The sequence below is a fragment of the Hesperophylax consimilis genome, chromosome 1 (genome assembly GCF_061612785.1).
Source record: "Hesperophylax consimilis isolate HC1 chromosome 1, BYU_Hcon_1.0, whole genome shotgun sequence".
Taxonomy (NCBI): domain Eukaryota; kingdom Metazoa; phylum Arthropoda; class Insecta; order Trichoptera; family Limnephilidae; genus Hesperophylax; species Hesperophylax consimilis.
The window spans coordinates 9711784-9736590 of NC_142836.1; the positions used below are offsets into that span (position 1 = coordinate 9711784).

General features: G+C 33.4%; 1 protein-coding gene across 2 annotated transcripts in view; it reads left to right on the top strand.

Moving 5' to 3' along the window:
• Positions 1–11496: 11496 nt before the first annotated feature.
• SamDC (S-adenosylmethionine decarboxylase) overlaps positions 11497–24807 on the top strand; it is a 67012-nt gene continuing 53701 nt past the window's right edge. Inside the window, exons 1-2 of one of the 2 annotated variants that reach the window (XM_089646692.1) lie at positions 11497–11829; positions 18719–18805. In XM_089646692.1, the coding sequence (XP_089502818.1) occupies positions 11708–11829; positions 18719–18805 (209 nt within the window). In that variant the 5' untranslated portion in view covers positions 11497–11707. The remainder of the gene's footprint in view (positions 11830–18718; positions 18806–24807) is intronic. The other variant, XM_089646757.1, reaches the window with a different exon arrangement.

A 24807-nucleotide genomic window follows, 5' to 3' on the forward strand; every position in this document is an offset into this window, starting at 1 on the left:
TAATTTACACTTAGCGAGTTACGATAACAAGCCGCTAAAAGCGAGCGGTAAAATAAATTTATTGGTTACATGTAATAATAATCAACAAAATTTTGAATTTGTGGTTATTGAAAATGGATCGGATTTAATTTTAGGTAGGGATTTTATGGAATTATTTGGGATTAGCATTAGTTTTTTGAATAATTACACGGTAGTAAATAATTTTGGTGCTAATGAAGAAAGCAATTTAGATGTCGATAAGTTGAAAACACAATTTGGAGACGTATTAACGAATAAATTAGGGAAATTTAATAAATATAGCGTTGAGCTGGAATTAATAGAGGGATTTCAGTCAAAAATGTGCAATGCAAGGCAAATACCTTTAGCTATTAAAGATAAAGTCGAACATGAAATTAATAGACTTGTTTCAGAGGGAATATTACAATCAGTAGAAACGAGTAGATATGCATCTCCCATTGTTCCAATAATTAAGAAAGATGGATCAGTTAGGATCTGTGGAGATTATAAATTAACAGTTAATCCAGGTTTGGTTGTAAATAAATTTCCAGTACCCGTAATTACGGATTTATTGACACAAATCAGTGGAGCGGTAATGTTTTCTAAATTAGATTTGAAAATGGCATATTCACAATTACAGTTAAGTGAAGGTAGTAGAGATATAACTACAATAGCTACACATATAGGTTTATATAGATATACTCGACTGGTGTATGGTTTGAATGCAGCACCAGGTATATTTATGCGGGTTATGTTTAATTCATTGCAAGGTTTAAACGGAACAATTATATTTTACGATGATATTTTGATTACGGGCAAATCAGTTGCGGAACATAATAAAAATTTATTAGCAGTTTTGAATAGATTGAAACTTTGTGGTCTCACGGTAAATGAAGAAAAGTGTGAATTTTTCAAAACAAGTATTGAATACTTGGGGTACTTTATTTCGAAGGAAGGTTTTAGACCATTAGAAAGTAAAGTTAAAGCAATAATGGAGTCTAGTAGCCCATGTAATATTAACCAGTTAAGAAGTTTCTTAGGTTTAGTTAACTATTATAGAAATTTTATTCCGAATATATCTAGTTTGTTAGGACCTCTATATAAATTATTAAAAAAAGATTCGGAGTGGATTTGGTCAAAGGACTGTGAAAATGCAGTTTTAGAACTTAAAAGAGAAATTTCTTCTGATTGCGTGTTAGTACATTTTGATCCACGTTTACCAGTAAAATTAGTAACGGATGCATCCTTAGAGGGATTGGGTGCGACAATTTTACATACTTATTCAAATGGTAGTAGTAGACCTATAGCGTTTGCATCAAGGAAATTGACAGACACAGAGAGTAAATATAGTATTTTAGATTTAGAAGCAACAGCGATAGTGTTTGCATTAAAAAAATTCTTTGTATATTTATACGGTAGGAAATTCAAATTAGAATGCGACAATCAAGCGTTAGTACGAATTTTGTCAGAAAAGAAGGGCATTCCTGTATTGAGTGCTAATAGATTGCAACGTTACAGTTTAATTTTGGCGGGGTTTAACTATGAAATTGAATATGTAGCATCAGAAAAAAATTGTTCAGATTTTTTATCAAGATTACCAATAGAAGAGACAAATAAATCGGAGGATTTATATATTGAGAAGCTAAGTTCCATTAATTTTCAGGATATTGAAAAAGAGTTGTTATTTTATGTTAGTGATAACTCTCAGGTTCCATTAAATGTTGATAATTTAAAGGAAACCACTATTAAAGATGACGTATTATCATTGGTAAAACAATATTTAAGGCAGGGTTGGCCAAGGAAAATTCCAAAAGATAGTGAGTTATGGGCTTTTTGGGAAATTAGAGATGAGTTGTCTTTAGTAGAAGATTGTATTTTTTGGGGACATAAAGCCATCATTCCAAATTCTATGAGAGGGGATTTGTTAAATATGTTACATCGTTCACATTTAGGTATAGCTAAAACTAAAGGGTTAGCAAGAGGGTATTTCTGGTGGCCAAAAATGGGAAAAGATATAGAAAATTTAGTTCCACCAAAAACTCCTTTACAACATTGGCCGATTGAGGAAAAGCCGTGGACAAGAATTCATATTGATTTTTTTGGTCCGATGGCTAATACAAATTTTTTAATTATAGTAGATGCAAGTACCAAGTGGATAGAATGCATTAATTTAAAACAAGCTAATACGGATAATACTTTAAGGGAATTAAAGAGGATGTTTGCTCAATTTGGTACTGTAGAAACTATTGTATCGGATAACGGGTCTGTTTTCTGTTCAGAAGAATTTAAGCGTTTTTGTAAAGATAGAAAAATCCAGCACATCACTTCTCCTGTGAATCATCCGCAGAGTAATGGATTAGCTGAAAACGGAGTTAAAACGTGTAAAAATTTTTTAAAAAAGATTTTACATAATGGGGGGTTACCGAGAGACGTCGATGATAGGTTAACAAAATTCCTAATTGATTATAGGAATACCCCAAATATCACGACTGGTGTAGAGCCAGCGGTGGCTATGTTAGGACGACGATTAAGGTCCGTGTTTGATTTCATTTCTCCAGCGATTGCGGAAAGGAGGGGGGAGAGGTGTATGTCGGATAAAGTAAAGAGTAAAATATTAGTTAGTAGAGAAAATCAGAAAAAGAGTTATAAATCTAAGAAAAGAAATATGAATATATTTGTGGTGGGGAAAAAGGTGATGACTAAGGATTATAGAGGAAAAAAAGGTTGGGTGGTAGGTATCATTAAAAAAAGAATTGGATTTAATACCTACTTAATTTTCATAAAAGACACAGGGCAAATCTGGAAAAGACATGAGGATCAACTGACACCAATGAGTGTAAGGTGGAATCCTAAAGAGCGTGAAAAAGTGTATAGTGACGATCTAGGCTCTGATATGAGAGTATCAGACCTAGACCTTTCCCATTATTTTCGGAAAGGGGCTAATGGGTCTTCTCCTCTGTTTCAGGAACCACCGTGGCAGTCTCCTTGGACTGGAAGGCTGCGGCATAGAAAAAACTAATGTGTAACAACCTTTATTATAATTTTGCTATATATGATAACTCTATAAATATGTTGTAAACAGGCTCAGGTAAGATGTAAACCTGGTAGGAGTTCTCCTCTTAAGTGGGGGAGAATGTGGTACTCGGTACCTACCTACGGGCCGCGAGGTGCGGGGAGCACTTCGGCGGTAGTCTGTATTGCCATTCGGTATTCTGTAGTCTCACAGTTAACAAGCAATAAACGATCTCTGTAAATAGCAACCAGCCTTACGTATTATAATCAATCCTGAACCCAAGTCCCTTTAAAGGTGAATCTACAGGATACTACATGAATAATATATGAAGAAAGATAGTGGTGCCGTCTTGTTACTGTCGCCAAGACATGCATTCATTTTTGAGGTACATAGAACTATTTTAAAGAATGATAAAGTTTCAGTGTGCTGGGGAAAAACCAATTGATTACGTCTGGCCTCTATCGGTTGCCAGGTTATCAGCGGCGATTTCTGAGTTTCCCACTGTGTACCGGTGTTCACTTTTTATCCTCATTTATGATGCGAATCCCAGAGAAGAATAATTTTAGAGCAGTCCTTTTTTATTTATTTTTTGTACCTACTTTGAATTTTTAAAACAATATGTTTTTTACTACACTTTCAGTTATATAAAAACTTTTACTACATAAATAAAATTTGATTAACCTTGCATACGTTGGAAAACTTTAAAAAAAATTGTTTTTCTCAAAATCTAATTTTGTTTTGTAAAGTGGTTTTACATCTGGACCCTTATGCTGCCGTGGTAAAGAAAAACACAGTGGATTCTCAATCCCTCCTAGTGCCAAAGATATATTGTCACGAGGTTTGCCTCCAGCTTTTGGGCATGTCTATATCTTCGTCATAAATCGTTCTTCAAAAATGATTTAAAAGCTAGCTATATATACTCAGTAAACATTCCATGATTCTTGTTGTTTGTTTTTGGGGTGTTATGCCGTGTTGCGCTAACTCCTTCTTTAGCCTAACACCCCAAAAACAAACAACAAAAATGCTTTTGGCCGTGAGAATCTAAAAACTTACCATTCCATGATTCGTTGAATGAAATCTGACGTCAAATGTACTCTTTGTTAAGTTTATACAATGTAATAACTAAACATCCCTGTGCATCTTTTTCTGTTACATGCGTACTTTGCGAATAAGAGGGAGAGGTTGCCATACAGTTTTATGCTGATCTGAGGTTCTGAGATGATTTGTCGTTTTTTTTTCTTTCAATAATATTATTCAATTTACAAAAAACTTTTTTTTAAAAATAGAATAGTAATATTATCGAATATATAAAAGAAAAACTTACAATTACAATGCAGTTGTACAAATTATATGTTAAGACAAAAAATGATTTGTGGATGTTTTTTTATTGATGACTGTGTTATTCAAGTCTCCCACACAAAACTATTGTAAAATATGTCAATATAATGTCATCTTTATTTAATATGTCAGAAATCGGATTGCTTATTCTTTTTTCTTATCGCTTTTTAAATATTCAAATATAATTTATCTCCTCAGGCTAATTTGTTTGGTTTCGGGAACAAACAGCTATTATCTGTAGAGTCAATTTGTCCACTTTTCGTAACAGCTCATATGTGTCATAGAAATCGTTGTGTCTCGCTTACTGCTGTAGTTTAAAATATTAACTAAACGGTGTTAGAGAGAGAAAACAATAAGCATTATATTCAAATATAGAATTAACCACAGAATAATTAAAATGTATACCTCAAAGCAGAGGCGTATTTGCCCTTAGGCCTATGTAGGCCCGGGCCTAGGGCGGCCAGATATTAGGGGCGGCCAATCGTGACAAAAAAGTCACAGATGATAACAAGAAATTACTTCCTAAGTACCTAAATATTCTACGTATGAAATAGCGATATGCAAGAGCGTGTTCACACACAGCACAGCATGAATGATAATGGCAGGAAAATTAAAATGGTTTTGACCCTAGGAACTTACTGAAAAGTTTGGATACTCCTGGTCAATATGATGGGTACTGAGAAAGGGGCGGCTACTTGGTCTGGGGCCTAGGGCGGCCAAGACTGCAAATCCGCCTCTGCCTCAAAGAAATTAAAGATTCAGACTGCAATTTGAGAGAAATTTATGAAATTTTGTGAATTTTTTACTAATTATTTTTATTTAAAACGACAAAAAGTGAGGTGGCTTTAATGTTTTTAATACGTTTTTCAAATAAAATATATTTTTTTATCGTTGATTTTAGTTCAGTGTTTATATGAAAAAACGAAAGAAATATAATGGTCAATATGCGAGATGCCTGAAGGCTTCAAAAAACTTTAAAAAAAATGATAATGATAAAAAGTGTAAAATGATAATAAAAAAAAGGAACCAAATTCCTTATTGAAATAAAATTATGAAAATAATTAGCAGCCCCTGAGAGAAAGCCAGGGCGTCACCCATGACATCTCCTGTTAGTAGGAATTACAGCTTCATGTTTATATGCATAAGTATTTTTATATTTGAATTATCCAAAAGGATTGATATTTATAATATGTACTTGCTTAACTAGAGTATTTATATTTCGTTATAATATATGTATAATCATTCAGATATCTTATAACTAAATAAGGTTTTTTAATGGAACTAAGTACTGATTTTTATTTTTTTATAATTTAACTTTATAATCATTATTTAAGTTTTTCAGAAACATTATTACGGTTAGGATAACTTCATTTTTATGGTGCTCTAAGCAAGATTCTCTAATACACTGAACACGTAATCCCTAGAAGTGTGATCTCTACCGATTCCAAAAAACATGTGTATCGCCAATTTACGTGGAGCCTAACGACTCCTATGCCGCAGTCAGCCCAATAACAATTGATTATTTGTTCAAGAATTACGATATTTGATCTTGAATTTTACCAGAAGTAAGAAAAAATTATGTTTACTTAACACACTTCTACTGAATTATCTCTTCAGTGCAATTACAGATGATGTAATGTATTGTAACAATCTCACTGTTCCTTTGTTCAATTTTTGTAAAGTCAAGTTACAGTGTCCGTCACAAAAAATATGTGTTTTTTGATTGGCTAGTATTGCCAAGTTCAATAATTTGTCCGTCAGAGTGGGAAGTTTAGTTGTTGTGGAAACTAGAGCTGGTTATGCCATTCCTACCGAAATTTCGGTAGATCTAACGATCTAACGGATATTTGTAGAAAATTTGTGAATTTTTGAAAATCAACCGACTTTTTTGCAAAACTATGGATGCAACTGCACACATAGCTTAATTCAATGGCTGTCTTAAGGGATCAGTTTCCATGCAGCCTTATCTCCAGATATGGCAATATTCACTGGTCACCTCTCTCCCCTAATCTAAGCTCATGTGATTTATTTTTGTGGAGATATCTCAAGTCCCAAGTATATGTTGGCAAGCCAGACTGCCTTGAACATATCAAGACGATTCGGATTCCACGTCAGATGTTAATTGTATCTACTCAAAGTTTTCGGGACCGGCTAAAATACTGCATAAATGTAAATGGCCAACATCTGAGAAAATTCCCAAGTTATGTTTGGTCATAAATCCAAAGTACATCTCATTTGAAAACCAAGTGATTCCCGTGACGGATAATGTATAATAAATGTGCAGTAAAATTATTGTTATTGGATCATTGTAAGGGTACTGGAGTCAACATTCCAATAAATAAAAACTATTTATTAATTTACAATAAAAGATATAGATTTGTTTTAGACCACTTTAATTTTTCCATTTTTTCCATTTCATTCCATTTCCATTCTATGATTCATAGACTAGTTAATGTACCCCTATCTCTTAACAATTTTTCAAAGGAACTCAATATCATTAAACAAATTGCAACCAATAATGGATATAACACCAATTTAATTGAAAACATTCTTAATAAAAAATATAAGAATAAATTTCTTAAATCATACATCTATCCTGTACAAAAGGACGAGAAAAAGAATAAATGGAGGAAAATTATGTATTTTAATAATAAAATTTCTAATTCCTTAACAAAAAATGTACCGAATGAAATTCTTCCTGTATTTTATGCAAATAATAAACTTAAAAATTACATATTAAATAATAAAGACAGAGATTCAAAAATGAAAAAATCTGGAATTTATAAATTGAAGTGTAATGATTGTGGTTTCTTTTATATAGGAAAAACTTCGAGAAACTTTGAAATAAGGATTAAAGAACATATGAAATCTTTAAATAATAACAGTTTCTCGGAGTTTGCCAACCATTTGTTGGAAACTAGTCATACTTTTAACTTCAATACTGGAATAGAATTAATACATTGTAATGTCAATGGCATCCAGTTAGATAAACTAGAAATTTTAGAGATTAGAAAGAGTGTGAACGCAAAATTGAATATTATTAATAATCAAAAATTATTTTTAAATGACCCAATATTAAACCTATTCCCTTTGTAAATTGTTCCATATTGCCTCTCTTTCCCCTATCCGTTTTATCTTTTCATTGTTGTCATTGTTTTTTGTCTATTATTTTTTAATGACACCATTGTCTATGTCTATTATTTATCTATTGACACCATTGTTTACGTCTATTATTTATAATTAGTTTTATCAAAAACCCTGAAGAAGTGAGCGTTGCTCATGAAACATGTTGGTAATTAAACAATAAAAGTGGTTAAAACGAAGTATTTTATTAATTTTTAATTACTTTAATTTTAATTGTACTTTACCGGTTTCGGAAGCACCCTTCCTTTGTCAGGAGAATATTAAAACTAAACTATGATACAAAATATTGTCAGATATATACACAAAAAATACAATTAAGGTGTTTGAGTGGGAGATTAACAAAGGGGGACGGGTAATTGGGGGAACTCCAGCAATAACAAAGCGGTTTACGGGAAATATATCTAGAATGGGACTAAATGATAAATTAATTTGGTTATTCAATATACTTGCGTTATTATTTAGGGATTTTTTGATTTCAAGAGCTTCTAAGTTATCCAATCTTTTGCTTTTATTATTACGGTGAAGAATTTTAACCCCTGTGTCCTTATTAAAAGTATGATTGGTGGAAATAAGATGATTGACAAACTCTGAAAAATTATTGTTGTTTAAACATCTTAAATGTTCCGTGATTCTAATATTTATATTTCTGGTTGTCTTACCTATGTAGAATGATGGACAATCATTGCAACATAGTTGGTAAATGCCTGAGTGGCTTAATTTATGATCTTTATCTTTAGTGTTTTTTAATAATTTACCTAAGGTGTTATCAGTATAGAACGCGGGTTTAATGTGTTTAACTATTTATAAAGTCTATTTGGAGTGTAATTATTACAAAAAAATATTTTTATATGCTTTTGTACTTATGCAGTTCATTCAATTATAATAATTATTATTGCCGAAATAAAATAAATATTTATCCATTATAATTTTTTTTTCATGTTACCCCAAAAAAAAATATTGAATCACTGACTAAATTTATTATATTTATTTAATTATTGAAAATACCCTACTTTATTCAATGATTTCCATGGACCTATTATTTTAACCTTTTCGTCCCGGAGAGAAAAAAATCACATAAGATCCGAAGGGGGGTCACTAGGGTCCCCCAATTTGTTTTGCTTATTAAAGGATGTTAATGGCATAATCTTGTCTAATTTGTTTTAGTAATAATTAGGTGGGAGTATATTCAACGTGTTTTAGAAGTCATTATCTAAATAATTTCATAAACAAAGTCGTAGTTAATATTCTAATGAATTTAGATAATAATGCGCCTTTTTCCATACAAAACAGGGAAGGCGGGCCGATAACGAGCATAACTCCTCGATTCTGAATCTCGACTGGCGATTGGCGATTACAGCGTAGCTAGTTTGTTGCACAGGGTGGTCCGTAAATGATGGATATATTTATTAAGATATATTTTTTAAGTTTTAAGAACCTACCACTGATAAACTAGGTAAGGATGTTATTTCGAATATTATGGAATATTTAGATGTTAGTTAAGGTTATAATTCCTAATTTTTGATTTTATATAGTATATTTACATTTAGGGTCAAATTGTAGTGTTTTCCTTACTATAAATAATGGGTTCGTTTGTATGTCGAGGGGTTCGAAATAAAACGATTTTTTGGAAAATAGTGAGCGTACTTAAACGTGGAGTAAATTGATTTTTATTGTAACTTCAGATATTCCATTTTTCTATGTGAATACACCACAGTCCCAACTGCTCCTAATCATCTGGAACAAGTGAGACTATGGCATTCCCAAATGGTGCATGTTGGAGTGGCGGCTCGTAACTTTTAGGTGTACAAGAGTGATAATATTTAAAATAATAGTAGACCCAAAAGTCACGAGCCGCTACCGGTATGTTGTAAGGCTAAATGTAGTGGGGAGGGTAAGGAGATGGGGAAGCGGAAGGTGGGGAAATACCTGGCTATTCAGATATGGTCACCAAACAAGGTCAAAGTCATTTCAAGCAACATTCGAAATGAATTCTGGTCAGTAAATTGTGAAATATCACAAAATAATCTATTAAAATTTACTTGCGCACACCGGGATTTGAACCCGCGACCTCCGGTTTACTAGTCTAGAGCCCTACCCCTTGACAACTGATGCTGTAATATTTATGAAAGAAAAAATGTATAATATCAAGTTGCAGGGCGGTAGATGCTTTCAGTATTGCTCTAGTAAAAGACCACCATGTAGAATCCAAACGTTGCTTGAAATGACTTAAGCCCTTATGGTAATTAGATTTGAATATGCATGTACTTCCACCTTTGTCTTTCCCATATCCTCCCCCTCCCCATCCCCACTATCTTCAGCCTCACTAAATACCCCAATTGGGGATGCCATAGTTCCACTAGCTAGGACTGTTGGGGCTCTTGTGCGGTTTTCACACAATATAATTAAAGATATAGTATTTTCTGATCTAATTTAAAACATTGGTAAATATGCCGTAATAAACTGCAATAAATACATGCCGACTAATTACATAAATTCTAATATTCTAAGTACAGAATAAATATTTTACAACCCTGAAATAGATATTAATTTATAAACACCATTCCACAAGTGTAAATGTACTACTTACCAGTCTGAAGATGCCCTTAGCAGAGCTAAACTTGTCCGGTTTTACAGAGAATTATTTACGACGAAAAATTAGAGAACTAGCAACTAAAACCCAATATACAATTTAACAGACGTTTGCGATAGACTTTTTAACCATATAGTACTCTGTTTTTATTCAAGTTCCTTCAAATTACTTAAAAATGTTAAAAAAATATGTATCTCTTTCTGACCGATTTCTTTTCCATGTGAGAAACAGAGACAGACCTAATTTTAATGTTGTCTCCAAACATGAGAAATTTACCGGATGAACGCCAGACAGGCCGATCTTTGTGCGGCAAGCGAACATTTTAGCACCGCAAAAGGAAATACAAGTAGTGCAGTGTACGCGACCGGGAGTTAGCACTTTCCATAAAATGCAACTTTTACGTTCCAGTTCGCAGCTCGCTGGATCGTTCTCGGTGGATAGCGGGGAGTAGGGATGGGGACGGGGGAATTTTAGCCGATGCTACGAAGCTGTGGTGCGGGGCAGGGGACAGGAATTTTGCCGGAATTTTGTACAAATTATTTAATATCTAAGAAACTTGAAATACAATATATATTTTTTAAATGTAGATCGATAACCAAATAGTTTTTTTAGGATTACCTAAATTATAGAGTATGAGTTGTAAACAACAACTTAGATATAGCATAAAACTCCCGTTAGTGTAAGTGTGTTCCCCCCGTCCGGTACGGGAGTGTTAACTTCTCAAGTTCCAAAAGTACTCTTCAGACAATAAAAATTTGTATCTGTTAAGTGCCAGCGTATCCAATGGGTAATCTTAAAACATATTTTCTACTTGTAGGATTTTTACACACTGCACACTACAGAGCATGGAATAAAGAATAACACAAGAAGTGCCTTGTGGGTGTTTCGTGATCCAAATATTTGTCTAATCGAGGCTTAAATTTTCAATACAAAACTGTGTTTACAAAATTTGAATGGAATGGAAATCTACGATTTTAGTGCTTGACCTGTGACAGACCACGCCATAAATGAACCTACACCGACCACGCTATATTTTTGTGGCTTGGCCTATTTCAGCATATCGCTCGCCATATATTCGCATTGGCAGTTTATGATGCGTATAGCGTAATGTCTGCCGAACTGCCCGCCAAAAGGCCGCTTCCGCCTGCCGGCCGAATCGTGACGCTAAAAAGTCACCACGCTTCCTAATAAGCTCTGCCACACGTACACTTCGGAGCGGCGGTACCACGCACCGCTCGAGGCCGCCGCGCAGAAAAGCCTCACGATGGACTGCGCTGTAAACCGTTATCTTACTTTCGGACTTTACTTTTCTGCGCGGCGCGGGCGCGCGGTAACGCCGCTCCGAAGTGTACGTGTGGCAGAGCCTAATGTATTTAACAAGGTTGGCTAATTGGCCGGGAGTGGTGGGGAGTATGAGAGACATGCGCAGATGCGAACAGCGCACACCACGTGCTGTAATCACGCCGGCCTAGTGTTGAGAAATCGAAGTAGAATTTTGCTGTCAGTTTTCAATTGACTTTGCGCGGTCGTGCTCGCTTGGCACATCACAGAGATTGCAATAAGTATTTTCAATATACTTTTAAAGTTTATTTTTTAAATTAAAATCACTCGAAGACAGCGTAGCGATGGCCGAAACTGAAATGTTAAATAATAGTGATCAAGATGTGCCATTTTTCGAAGGAGTGGAGAAATTACTGGAGATTTGGTTTGTTCCTACTAAGAACGCCGACTTGAGGAAGATACCAAGGTAGGAAAAAGTTTTAAACTTTATCGTTACTTTTTGTGAGTTGATGAAAACACTTTTGTTGAATGACAAGATTCCCGCTCAGAATGTCAACAATGTAAATGTTATAGTTTTCCCCCAGCTGATGGGGGTGCGCAGTCGTTCGACCGCGATCAGGTGTGAAGAATCATCATTACGTCACGTAATAAATTACAGATTGATATAATTAATACAAACAAGGGTAGCATGTTGGAAATTGGAGGCTCCGAGTTCGGTGGGAGATTGACAGTGTTATCTGAATTTTCCAACATTTCCCATTTATTCGGAAGACGTCAGATATTCACGCCATTTGAAGTATCGCACGCGTACCAATATTTAAACCTGTTATGCACCTACAGCTATTCTCAATTTTCTTAAATTGCAAGCCGTTCATTTTGTTCGTGGTAAACTTTCTACAGTCCCGAGGTAGCTAATTTTGTTTTCATCTTACACCGGACCAATATAATAATATAAACAAGTAACTTTACGAATGTGTAATAATGGGTTTCTCATTTTGAAGGTACGGAATAGGGAAAACAAAAAAAATCTTCATAAAGTTGTTCTCCTTGAAATAATACCATATTGCCGTTAAAACTGACTAGGTGTAGGTAGTAGGTAAGTGTGATTTCATAAAACTCAAAAAATCTTAAATGGGTCATTTTCAGATACTATGCGAATAAGTCAAGTCGTTGTACGATCTGCAATATTTCCATTTTACATCACTATAAATTCAGAAATTCGACACTTCTAACTGCCATGTTAATTAGCAACTAATAATTCGCTCTTGTAATGTAAAAGAAACGTATCTGCGTTTCTCGTGTTTGAAAACAGTGTCTAAAAATTATTTGACGAATTCTTAAATATTTATCATAAATCAAACAACCCTAATTTAGAGATGTTTTTTTCGGTAATCTGTATAAAAGAGTATTTTATTTTTATAAAAAATACGTTTTACATTAAATATATTAAATTTGTAATAATTGCGAAGAAACGTATATAACAATAACAGTGAAATTAGAATAGCAAACGTTCTCTTTTTACACAACAAAGTTGGTGAATTCCCGGATATTTCTGCATTTTTTTATCTCAAACAGCAAGCATCGCACATGTATTATATCGTACATCCTATCTCTATATTATACTAAAAAAATTCGCTATTCGCTATCACTCAGTTCTTCTAAACTACGCAACAGATTTTGATAGGTTTTTCACTATCGTTTAGAGAATTTCTTCCGGTAGGCTTATATGTATATATATGTATAATACATTTATATAATATTTACAGAGAGTAGAGAAAAGTCGAGCAACGCCAGGTTGCTATGATTCGTATGTTCTACTAGACCAATAAAATTCAATTAAGTTAAATGTTGATTTAGTATTTGTATTGTACATACGCAATATATTACAAAATTATTATATGTACGACAAAGAAATGTTTAAAATATATTTATTGACAATATTAACGATGTAAATATAGTTAATTCATCCGGATGAAGGTTCAATATCAAGAACGGAGAAATAAACTACGGCGCATGTTTCGGGGGACCGTAGGAACTCCGTATGCATTTCGGATGGACTTTGTTTAAAAGTAGGTAATTAATGCAACCTTCGACCCTTCCAATTTAAATAAAGGTATTAACCGTTTGAGTGCCAAAAAAATTCATACAGTTGCTTGTAAAATGCCACCAAAAAAACATTATTTTTTATGAAACTATATATTTTTTTAAAACCCCATAAATTCTTTGAATTTTCAAGGATTTCGATGATTTTTTTCAGTGTTTTATTAAAGAATATTGGTTTAGAATCACGCGGAGGAGGATCCCGAAGTCCAGGCGTTTCGAAAAAATGAGAATTTTACGTACAGACGTACGCGCGAATCAGAACACGACTGACGCGATCGACGGAAATCGACGATCGGCAATCTTCGTTAAAACACGAATCGACGAAAATCGACGATTGGCACCCAAACGGTTAATATATTGTCGGTTCACTTTTATTCTCATGGCAATATTCTTACAATTGCTTACGGGATTGATACAATGTTTTCAAGAAGTAAAGGTTGGGGTGTTTAAAACCAAAAAGTCACATTATTTGATGACCAAATCGACCACTTTTTGTCATACGATGGAGCTGAAACTCGGCAAATAGACTCGCTGTAGATGAATATGCATTCTATCAACTTTTGGTGGAGCTCATGCACACTCGCGCGCATACAATATTTTTTCTGAAATTGGCTGACATTATATTTAAAACATTACAATAGTGAAATATACGAAATAAATGTCGGTTCTATCAAATTAGAATTTGGCTTAGGTGTTAGCGTTGCTGACTCCAGTCCATAGGGAGAAAGATTTAATCCTCAAGTCAAACCAATTTTTTGAGAGGAAGCTACAAGCCAAAAATGTGTATATTCTTGGTATGCCTTATATCGTCACGAACATAGGTAAAAGGCATTAAAATCGATTGGCAAACAGAGTCTAGAAACGCTCAATTTCAAGCGCAAAGTGGTTTTTATTTATTTTGTAAACAATTTTATAAGAAATCAAAAAAGTTAATCAAGGGAAACTGTCACAGATAATCTTAGCCATAATATTGTTTTTTTTTATCATTTTTTTATTTGAATTCCACTCAAGGGAAATGATAGAAAAAGCTTCAATTTATTTAAAGCATATTTTTCTTATTCATAATGTAAACCAATTCGTTATAAAGATCAATCGAAAATTGTGATTTAGCATTAAGCTTCGCCTTAATTCTGTTTTTGTAAAGTCAAAAATGTGTGTTTGTTTAATGTTTGTTATAATCCAAAACTGAATGCTGTATAAACAAGATCCCCGAGGCGTACGTGAGTAAAACTATGTGTGTTAAAAATGTGGAGATCCGGAGGAGAATAATGGATAAAATTATGAAAGGGACAGAAGAATTTAAGATGGTTTGGACACGTAGTAGGCATCGGGTCCAAAAAGTATGTTACTAATTTTCTCTTCTTAATAAATCAAAGCCAAAATTTCCTCAGAAATCATAAGATTTGTTAGTGAATACTTATCTACATAAACCACAAATTTTAATGTATTCTTATCTAACATTTTTTAAATTTCAAATGAAGAATTATATAATTTGTCCAAAGAACACTATTTCAATGACAATTATTTTTCAATTTTTCAGGTAGGTACCATTATATTTTAAAAAAATGCGAAAAGAAAGTCCAAATAAACATGGCGATTTCACATTTGAAAAAGTATCTTTACTGATCACATAGTTGAAGTAAGGCTTGCTTGATTAATAAAGTGGATGCAGAACAGCAAAACGGAAACGGAATACACAAACAACTTTACAAACAGATGAAATGGCAAACGGAAAGTTGAAACAGGACTTCGCTACGCTCAGTCAATTATTTACACATCCCTAAGTTAACGTTTGGTTGATAAGGGGCTGCGGGGTGCATAGGTTATCGGCTAATAGTTGCAAGTGGATATCACAATCATGTGACAAAATTAACATTGATTTAGTTTTAATTGGTTTACGGACTTTCATTAATTTAATCATCAGATAGGACTGTTGTTGGTTTCTGATGCTAACATCTTTGTTTACAGAACGCAAATAAAAATATTATAAGTTTTATATCTTTACATATATGAAAATGAATGATCGTTTGTTTGTTTGTCCCTTACAGACTCAATAACTACTGGACGGATTTTGCTGAAAAATTTAAAGTATGTTCTTATTAGTGTCAGGAGTGTTTAGAGAATGGTTTGATTGTTATAAAAGTAGGAAGACTTTCCGCATTATCTCTGGATGAGAGAATGGAATGAGATACGTAGTCGAATAAATGTCGATATTATTTATTTATTTTTGAGTAACAATGAGGTATACAGTTTTATGGTGGATGTCGGGCACGTCCGAGGAAGACGTGGCACGATCAAATGAAACAAAAACTTACAAAAGTAAACTTTTCAATTCTTTTGATTTTTATTTTTTTTATTTTATTTTTTTTTATTTTTTTATTTATTTGGAAAACCAACAGTTATAATAATTACAAAGTATGGTGTATTAAGTGTTAATTATTTAACCAATAATAGGTTTTCACTTAAGTAATCTTTAGAATAATATTATTTCCACCTTAAAAATATAAAATAAAAAAAGTTTTCAGGTACGCTAGAATTAACAAACTCAAAACTGTACTCCAAACCATTCATAACCCCAAGCAACGCTGGGAACACGTCAGACAAAAATTTCCGTGATGCGAAGAAACCTACAGTATTTGAAAAACTCCTACCATCATTATTGTAAGCGTAAAATATTGTTTGTATGATGGAGGACGCTAGTAAAGGTTTATAATCATAGACATATGAATATTAGTAGACCTGCCCTAAGTGATTAAAAGCGTATTATCCCCACTCCCCATACCGGTTCCATTGGAGCCGGCTGTGCTCGCGTATGGCCTCAAGTGAAATTTGAAAACGTGACGTCATCATTCTTGTGCGAACTATGGTCGAGGCATCATCGGTTCATTTTACGAAATAACACGGCAAAATGTTGACTTGTGATATGAAAACTTGTAAAAATAGATGTGAAAAAGAGAATAAACCCAATTGTCGTATTACATTCCATAAGTAAGCATTATTATACTTTATTTTAAGCTTATTCACACCGTATTATATGGATCAGTTTTAGAAACATATACTATCACATCACAATGTAGCGATTCTCAAGTGTGCTCATCGTTGTTTACTGGGGTAAGTAAATTATGAAACATTTGTAAAAGTGTCTTAACTAAATACTCTGAAACTAACTACGACTCTGAAAATAGAAGCTGCCTTACTTTGCCGAATTTGGACTTCGCAAATTAGTTCATAACGTGGCGAGTAATTTGCGCTCCCATGTAAAAATGTCTATTCATTCAAAAGCAGATTTTACTTTTAAGAAGTAAATGGTGATATTATAATGCGAGATGCCTATTTACTGTCAGATTGATTTACTGACGAATCACAGTCAGCTTTATCCCCTTCGTTCTTCAACAGTTGATTTTACCCCTCGCCATTATCTTCTCGTCTATTAATTCCTATGTCTGTGTTTATAGTGAATAATTATTTAAAAGATACGAGGCTATTTTTATGAATATTTTTCTAATTCTTTATAAAAATAGCATTTGATTAAGTTAGCTCAGAAATCGAGATTTCAGAAATTCGTTAAGCACTTCCAGTAGGTGGATAAAGAAAGGACTATACAGGAAAAGATAATACATATACACATATGATGCCCAAGCGAATAGATAATGTTGTCAGACATCTCTGAAGAGACTTGACACTTTCAAGTGAATCAAATATTATAAACCACAGATGGGTCTGTTCATACGTGCTCATAAACATGTGCTTCTGAAATGTGTGACATACCATTCTCTCTGCCTACCTATGTGGGGTATGGAGTGACAACATCAGACATTGTTATTTTTCTTTTCACTACTTGTCACCTATTTCAAGTAGGGTTTATGGTTCCCCGGATTCTATCAGCGTATGTATAGCAGAAGCAACGATCAATTGCATTTTCATTGTTCTACTTTCGTCAAGGCCAACAGATATATATATGTATAAGAAGGGTAAGGGTAAATGCAGGATACCACATAAATGGGGGAATGAACGCGGTTGGCATCCACAATGGAGTGCAAGATATGTACATTGTTTATCCAGACGAAGAGGGTTGTTTATTTGTTGTATAAAGCATTTCTCATCGAAATTCGGAATTTTTCCAAGGTATTTTAAATGTTCTACATATTTCTTCATTTTAAAGATGTCACAAAAAACAAATACCATTTTAGAAACTAGATAAAATTACCTGTATTTGAAATATAATTTAATGTAAAAAAAGTCAATATTTTAATTACAAAGATGAAAAGTTGAAAAAAAAGCCAACATATTTGATCAAAACATTTAAAAAAAATAGTATTTGTTTTTTAAAAATTCTCATTTGTATTTATGTTAAAACAACATCACGTTCATCGAGGTTTTATTAAAATGCGGTAAAAGTCAATTAAATAATAATCCTAGTCCTAAATCACCTTGCTTTTTCCGATATAATGGGACTATACGCACAAGATGACATTATTAGTGGGTTAAAACTGACGAAAAATAACACAAATAATAGTAAATATATTGAATTATACTAATATAATGGTGAATTGGTCATTACAATAGAAATTATTATGAAAAACATGTTTTAATCACAAATGACAAATCAACACCATAATTCGCGGGGAAACTGACGTGGCGCATGCGCATAAGTCTGTCAAGTAAATCATAAGTAAAACTATTTCAAATAATGTTAGGATTCTAAATGGCGGTAACTCATCAAGGCGATGCTAACAATGTACTATTCCACTCTGGCCGCGAGGTGCAAAATATAACAAAATTATTATCAACAATTAATTGAGAGCGGTTAATGAGCTGTTGTACGTCTATGGAGCTGACATCAGAACCATTGACCTCCGGGCTAAGGAAGATTTTATCACTTCCCTCCGTAAATTTTATTTGATTAATTTGTCTTATATCTCAATTTACTAATTTAAAATAATATATATTGTATTTGCGGCACGTTTTTAAGAGTGTAAGATACACTCAGTATCGCCCTGGTGTAAGACCACCCTTCAGGATTGAAACTTTACTTGAAATGACTTTAGCCTATTTGGTGACCAGATCTGAATAACCAGGTACTTCCCCTCCCCACTACTTTCAGCCTCACAACATACCCCAACTGGGGTTGCCATAGGCTCAGACTGATGGGAGCAGTTGGAACTCTTGATGTTCAAGAAAATTCTGTATTGTTTCCAATTTATACAAATTAATCTTGATAATTAATACATGTTTTTTATTCTTTGTTACAGACAAAAATGGGAGAGTTTGTTGAAGATTGTTCGCTGTGAAATTATTTCTTTCACTCACAGCGAGCAAGTCGACGCTTACGTGCTGAGGTAAGATATTTGATATACATTTTATCGTTTGTTTATACAATAGGTGGTACATAAAAAAATGCAATTTTGATGAATTATTTATGGAGCACCAACCGTCGTAAAATTGGTATACAATTATTGGAATGCGAAATGGATATACCTACTTCTAAAATAATGACGTGGAATGGATTAAATTTATGCAAAATGTTTGCATCGAAGAGCGAGATATCTCCCTTTCCAACTGCGGGCGCGAATGTCTTTTCGGGGGTTTGCAAACACGTTCACTGATTTTCACATACTGTATGAATAATCAAGTCTTAGGACGGGTTGTTTCGGAGAATTTGAACAATTCATCAAATTTCAACGTTCATTTTCAAGTTCTGTGAAAGATTTTTTAAAGTTCTGTTTTAATTTCAGTTTTGTCAAGCAACTAGCCTATAATGATATAATAACAGAACTTTAATAGGACTTTCACAGAACCCGGAAATGAACGTTGAAATTTGATGAATTGTTCAAATTCTCCGAAACAACCCGTCCTTAGTATCTGTACCCGAAATAAAAGACTTGGGGATAATATTTGACACCAAATTAACATTTATAAACAATATAACCACTAAAGCGATGCAAAGGTTGGGTTTCACATTAAAAACTTCAAAAGATTTCAAAAATTTAAAAACTTTAAAAATATTGTATTCATCCATTGTCAGAAGCCATTTAGAATTCAACTCAACCGTTTGGAATCCATTTTACAATATTCATGAAAAATCTATCGAGCGAATCCAACATAAATTTTTACGAAACATAAATTATAGATTAGGAATTCCTATTGAAAACATTAACTACACCTCACTGTTGAAAGTCATGGGCCTTGCCACATTAAAAGATAGAAGAATATTTTCTGATCTATTTTTTCTTTATAAAATTGTTAATAACATGTTTGACTCCCCTGAACTCCTTAAGCTGATTGACTTTCATGTTCCTAGTAGAACGGTTCGTCATAAGGTACCTTACCATTGTAACATTGCAGGTACCAAAGCAAAAATAAATTCAGTAATGAACCGACTGCACAGTGCAGGGAATAAATATCACATGAACACCAACGGTACTGAATGTCTATCGGCCTATAAAAACAATGTTATTAAATCTGTATGTCTATCTTGATAGCTTTGTAATGTTTATAAATTTTCAATGTATCTAAATTTATAGGAATGTACATCCTATAAATCCATCCTCTGTAAATAACATCCTCTGTTTGTTGCTTTAAGTTAATATTTCTATACTTGTATATATTTTAATTGTTATATAAATCTATTACTCTTTGATTATATCAAATGTATTTTTAATTGTATCATACGTAAAAGCCCTAATTGGGCGTGTATGAATAAATAAATAAATAACTAATATTTTACAAATTATAACAAGCCTTAAAACATCTTTTTAGAAGGTTGCCTTTTTGAGATAAATAAATGCAATAGAGCCATAGACATATGAATATTAGTAGACCTGCCCTAAGTGATTAAAAGCGTATTATCCCCACTCCCCATACCGGTTCCATTGGAGCCGGCTGTGCTCGCGTATGGCCTCAAGTGAAATTTGAAAACGTGACGTCATCATTCTTGTGCGAACTATGGTCGAGGCATCATCGGTTCATTTTACGAAATAACACGGCAAAATGTTGACTTGTACTATGAAAACTTGTAAAAATAGATGTGAAAAAGAGAATAAACCCAATTGTCGTATTACATTCCATATATAAGCATTATTTTACTTTATTTTAAGCATATTCACATCGTATAATATAGATCAGTTTTAGAAACATATACTATCACATCGAGAAACGTCTGGACGCGAAACACAAAGCTGGTTGGTTGCTGGGAAGTAAATTATGAACATTTATAAAAGTGTCTTAACTAAATACTTAAACGAAATATTCGACTCTGAAAATAGAACCGAATTTTTTTGCCGAATTTGGTCTTCGCAAATTTGTTCATAACGTGGCGAGTAATTTGCGCTCCCATGTAAAAATGTCTATTAATTCAAAAGCAGGTTTTACTTTTAAGAAGTAAATGGTGATATTATAATGCGAGATGCCTATTTACTGTCAGATTGATTTATTGACGAATCACAGTCAGCCTTACTCCCTTCGTTCTTCAACAGTTGATTTTACCCCTCGCCATTATCTTCTCGTCTATTAATTCCTATGTCTGTGAATAGAGCAGACTTAATATATGAGGTGCGGAAAAAAGTATTATGTACTACATTCTATTAACCACATTCATAACGTAAAGACCAAAATTTTATACCTACATGTAATATTTCTGACAATCGCAAACTTATTGAACAAATACTTGCAAATAATATATTTGTTTTTACATTAATTAGCTTTACACAGGAGGCCCTGAGGAAACAAATCCCCAGGACCTCTGTCATCTTTGGAGATGCTGTGTGAAGGGTCTTTTTAGGGAAAGGAGGGAGAGGAAGTTCTGGAAAGGAAAAATGTATCATGGGTGGATAAGGAATCTGGGGGTGAATGTGTCCAAGAGTGACGGACGTATGAATCTAATCCCTCCCAATGCGGTACAAGGCGATGGGTCGAGAGAGACCAAAAAGAGAGGTCAAAAAGTCTGCCTCAACCGACTTCTCCCGATCCTGCCTACACCACGTGATGTGATGACATCCCTCGCCAAGATTTAGACAAACCTCACCGAAATACCGATACGAAATACTAGCGTTGTAAAAAACTCCTGTCGCAATGATAAATGTATTTTACCGACGAGGCGATCTTCGCTAAATTAGCTGAAAGTCTTACAAAGCAAAATACAATTTCGAATAAGTTTATAGTACCTTCAGCCAGCTGTGACCTTCTCAGTTGTGCAATTTTTAATTAATTCACGAGCTTTAGATTGCTTATCTGTTAGCATAGGCCTCTGCGGTGACCCTGCGCGCTATCGAATGTAATGGCAGCGCTAACTTACGGTATTTGTTGACCTTAACATTAATTTTGGCAACTAGAAGAGCATCCGACTGCCCGACCGTACAAAAAGTCAGTGAGCATACTATCTTGGCAACTACACCAAGTGCAGACTATTTGTTGGGAAGTGACCCAATCTGCATGGAATGCGTCTTCTTTTGACATTTCTAGAATAAATAACGATATTTTCGAGAGCTTTTCATATTAAAAGTTCTGTAAAGATAAATATATTTTGACCAATATGCCCATAAATGATTTTAACGCTGTTGACTTTCTGTATATTAAAGCTTTTTAATATATAGCTAAAACAATATAAACGGAACTGTATATTTTCAATATGTATAATAAGGTGACTCCTGCTTCGTAGCAGTCATTTATTTTTGTGAAATATAGCAATTTAAATTAATTATAAATGTAAAACAATGAAGAGATTTTAGTAATACAAGACTCCATTAATGGAAAACTGAACACGAAGCGAAGCTAGCAGTCCATGGGAGTACGTCTAGTACTTGCCCTGATGTATGGCAGTGAGGCATGGAACTAGCAAAGGAAAGACGAAAACAGACCGAATGTTGTAGAAATGAGATCCCTTAGACTATGTATGGTAAAAACAGGTATGATCGTGTGGTGTAAGCGTAAAGTGTAATATTAAGAAAGGGATGCTTAGACGGTTTGGGCATGTAGAGTGAATGAACGAAGAAAGGATTCTAAGGAGAATATATGACGCAAATGTGTAATGGTAGAAGTTGGGGACGCCCGAGGAAGACGTGACACGATCAAGAGAATCGAAATTATTAGTGATTCAACGAATATCTGTCCTAAAATATTGAGTTTTTTCTTAGAAATTAAGTGGCTCCAAATAATTTCACGAGATGTTGTAAAATAGATTTTCACAGAAATAGAAAAATAAACCACACTTTTCAAAACATTGGTTATTATATTATGGCTACAATTTTTTTTAATTGTATGCCCACCACTCTGAAACTACTACTAATGGGAAATACATACACAAACATTCACAAAAAACTGATCATAGCCTGGATCAAAAAACAAGATATCCATTTTATACAAAACATTATAACACCAAACCAAACATAATCATGGATGAATGTGTATGTATGTATGTATGCATGTGTTTACTTATATGTGTGTATGCATGCATATATGTGTATTTATGTATGTATACATGGGTGTATGTATATATGTGCATATAAATAAATATTTTTTTTCCTTTTTCTTTAAATAACAATGTACAGTAACCATTTAAAAAACAAATAATTTAAAATCCCAACTTACACTTATATAAGAAAATTTAACCAATACACATAAATACATGTACCATTTAATCATAACCACTTGTATTTAGTCTATGTAACCACGTAAACACCTCAGCACAGGTTCTCCCAGTGAGGTGTTCAGGAAACATATAACACTACCCACCACAGTGTCACCTACTCAAACCTACCTCACACCCAGCAATAAAAAAATAAAAAACACCATATTAACAACAGTTCTAAATTTATGTATTATATACAAATGTAAATATTTGGTAGACACTGTAATGTATGAATAGAAATAAATAAATAAATTTCAAATTTATATTTACTAGTGTTCCTAGTATTGGTATGAACTCCGCGAGCCTTAGTGCGACATAAACATTGAAAATTATAGGTACCATATTATATTGTAGTCGTAAAACTAAATATGTTTTAATGAACCAATTGCTCCTAACCGTCTGGAGCCTGCGAGACTATGGCATATCCAATTGGGGCACATGGTGGGAAGGCTAAAGATAGTGGGAAAGAGAGATTACAAAAGAGGAAGGTGGTGAGTATGATTCCGAAAAAGTGTTGTTTCAGGGATATGTATGTTTTACATAATTATTTCCATCACACTGTAATTAGCTTGCATTTTCATAGCGTCATATCTTTGAACGTTGGTTTTTTTCTCTCTTGCATTCACTGATCTTGAACTTAGGAGTATTATTTTTCTACTTATTTACCTACAGTAGATATGTTTATATAATATAGGACAGGGCTGCACTTACTAGACCCAAGTACTTATTTCCTTAAGATTTGGAACGTTGGTTAGTACGAACAAATTTTGATTTCCTTCGGAAGCTAGCTGCAAAAATTATTGTGGAAGGTATGAAAAAAATTATATATAATTTTTTTTATCCAACTCGATGCATTATAAAGCATATTCCATCCGGTTTGATGATTGTTATTATTTATTTCAATATTATCTGAATATCTGAAGGCACAACACATCAAAGGTCGTGTAAATGTACGCGGAAATCAGAAAACAATAAGGGTACGGATGTGTTACAGTCATAGTGATTAAATAGCTAGTATACATAATGACTGATCATTATATATAATAACATAATTGTTTAGACAATGTGATAAATTAATCACTTTCTCCGGATATCATTCATTATATCGGGTCAAAGTTAGCCAAAGTAATAAATACAGTCCAACTGACTTTTCACCCCCCTATCCTAACCTAACCTATCATTACCCAACCTAACCTAACCTAAGCTATGATAACCCAACCTAGTTTAAATTTACTTTATAAATTAAAGGCAAATTGAAATATAATCTCCACCTATACCTACTTGTTATATTACTTTATCCAAGTCTTCGAAGATATTATATAAAATTGCTAGTTAATGTGATTAATTCTGTGTCAATTATCACTTTATCTAAATTGGGTAGACATTATAAATAATGGCTGGATAGTATATATAATATCCGGATTTATTATTTTGGCTGTAACATATATATTTTTTAACTTTCACGCTATTGGCGGGCTTTCAGCAACCTAGTAAGACAACACTATTTACACTGTCATAAATCCACATCACTTTGGAAATGTTTTCGTTACAATTATTAAACGTTCGCGTGTTGGGCTTCTAAATACATTTTAACGTTTGATCTTCAATGACGCAAGTCAAGTAAAAAACATATTTAGTTTTACGTCTACAATATATAATATCTTCCGATATTGAGTCATTTTATGCAGTTCGAGTAATGCCTATTTATTTGGCCAC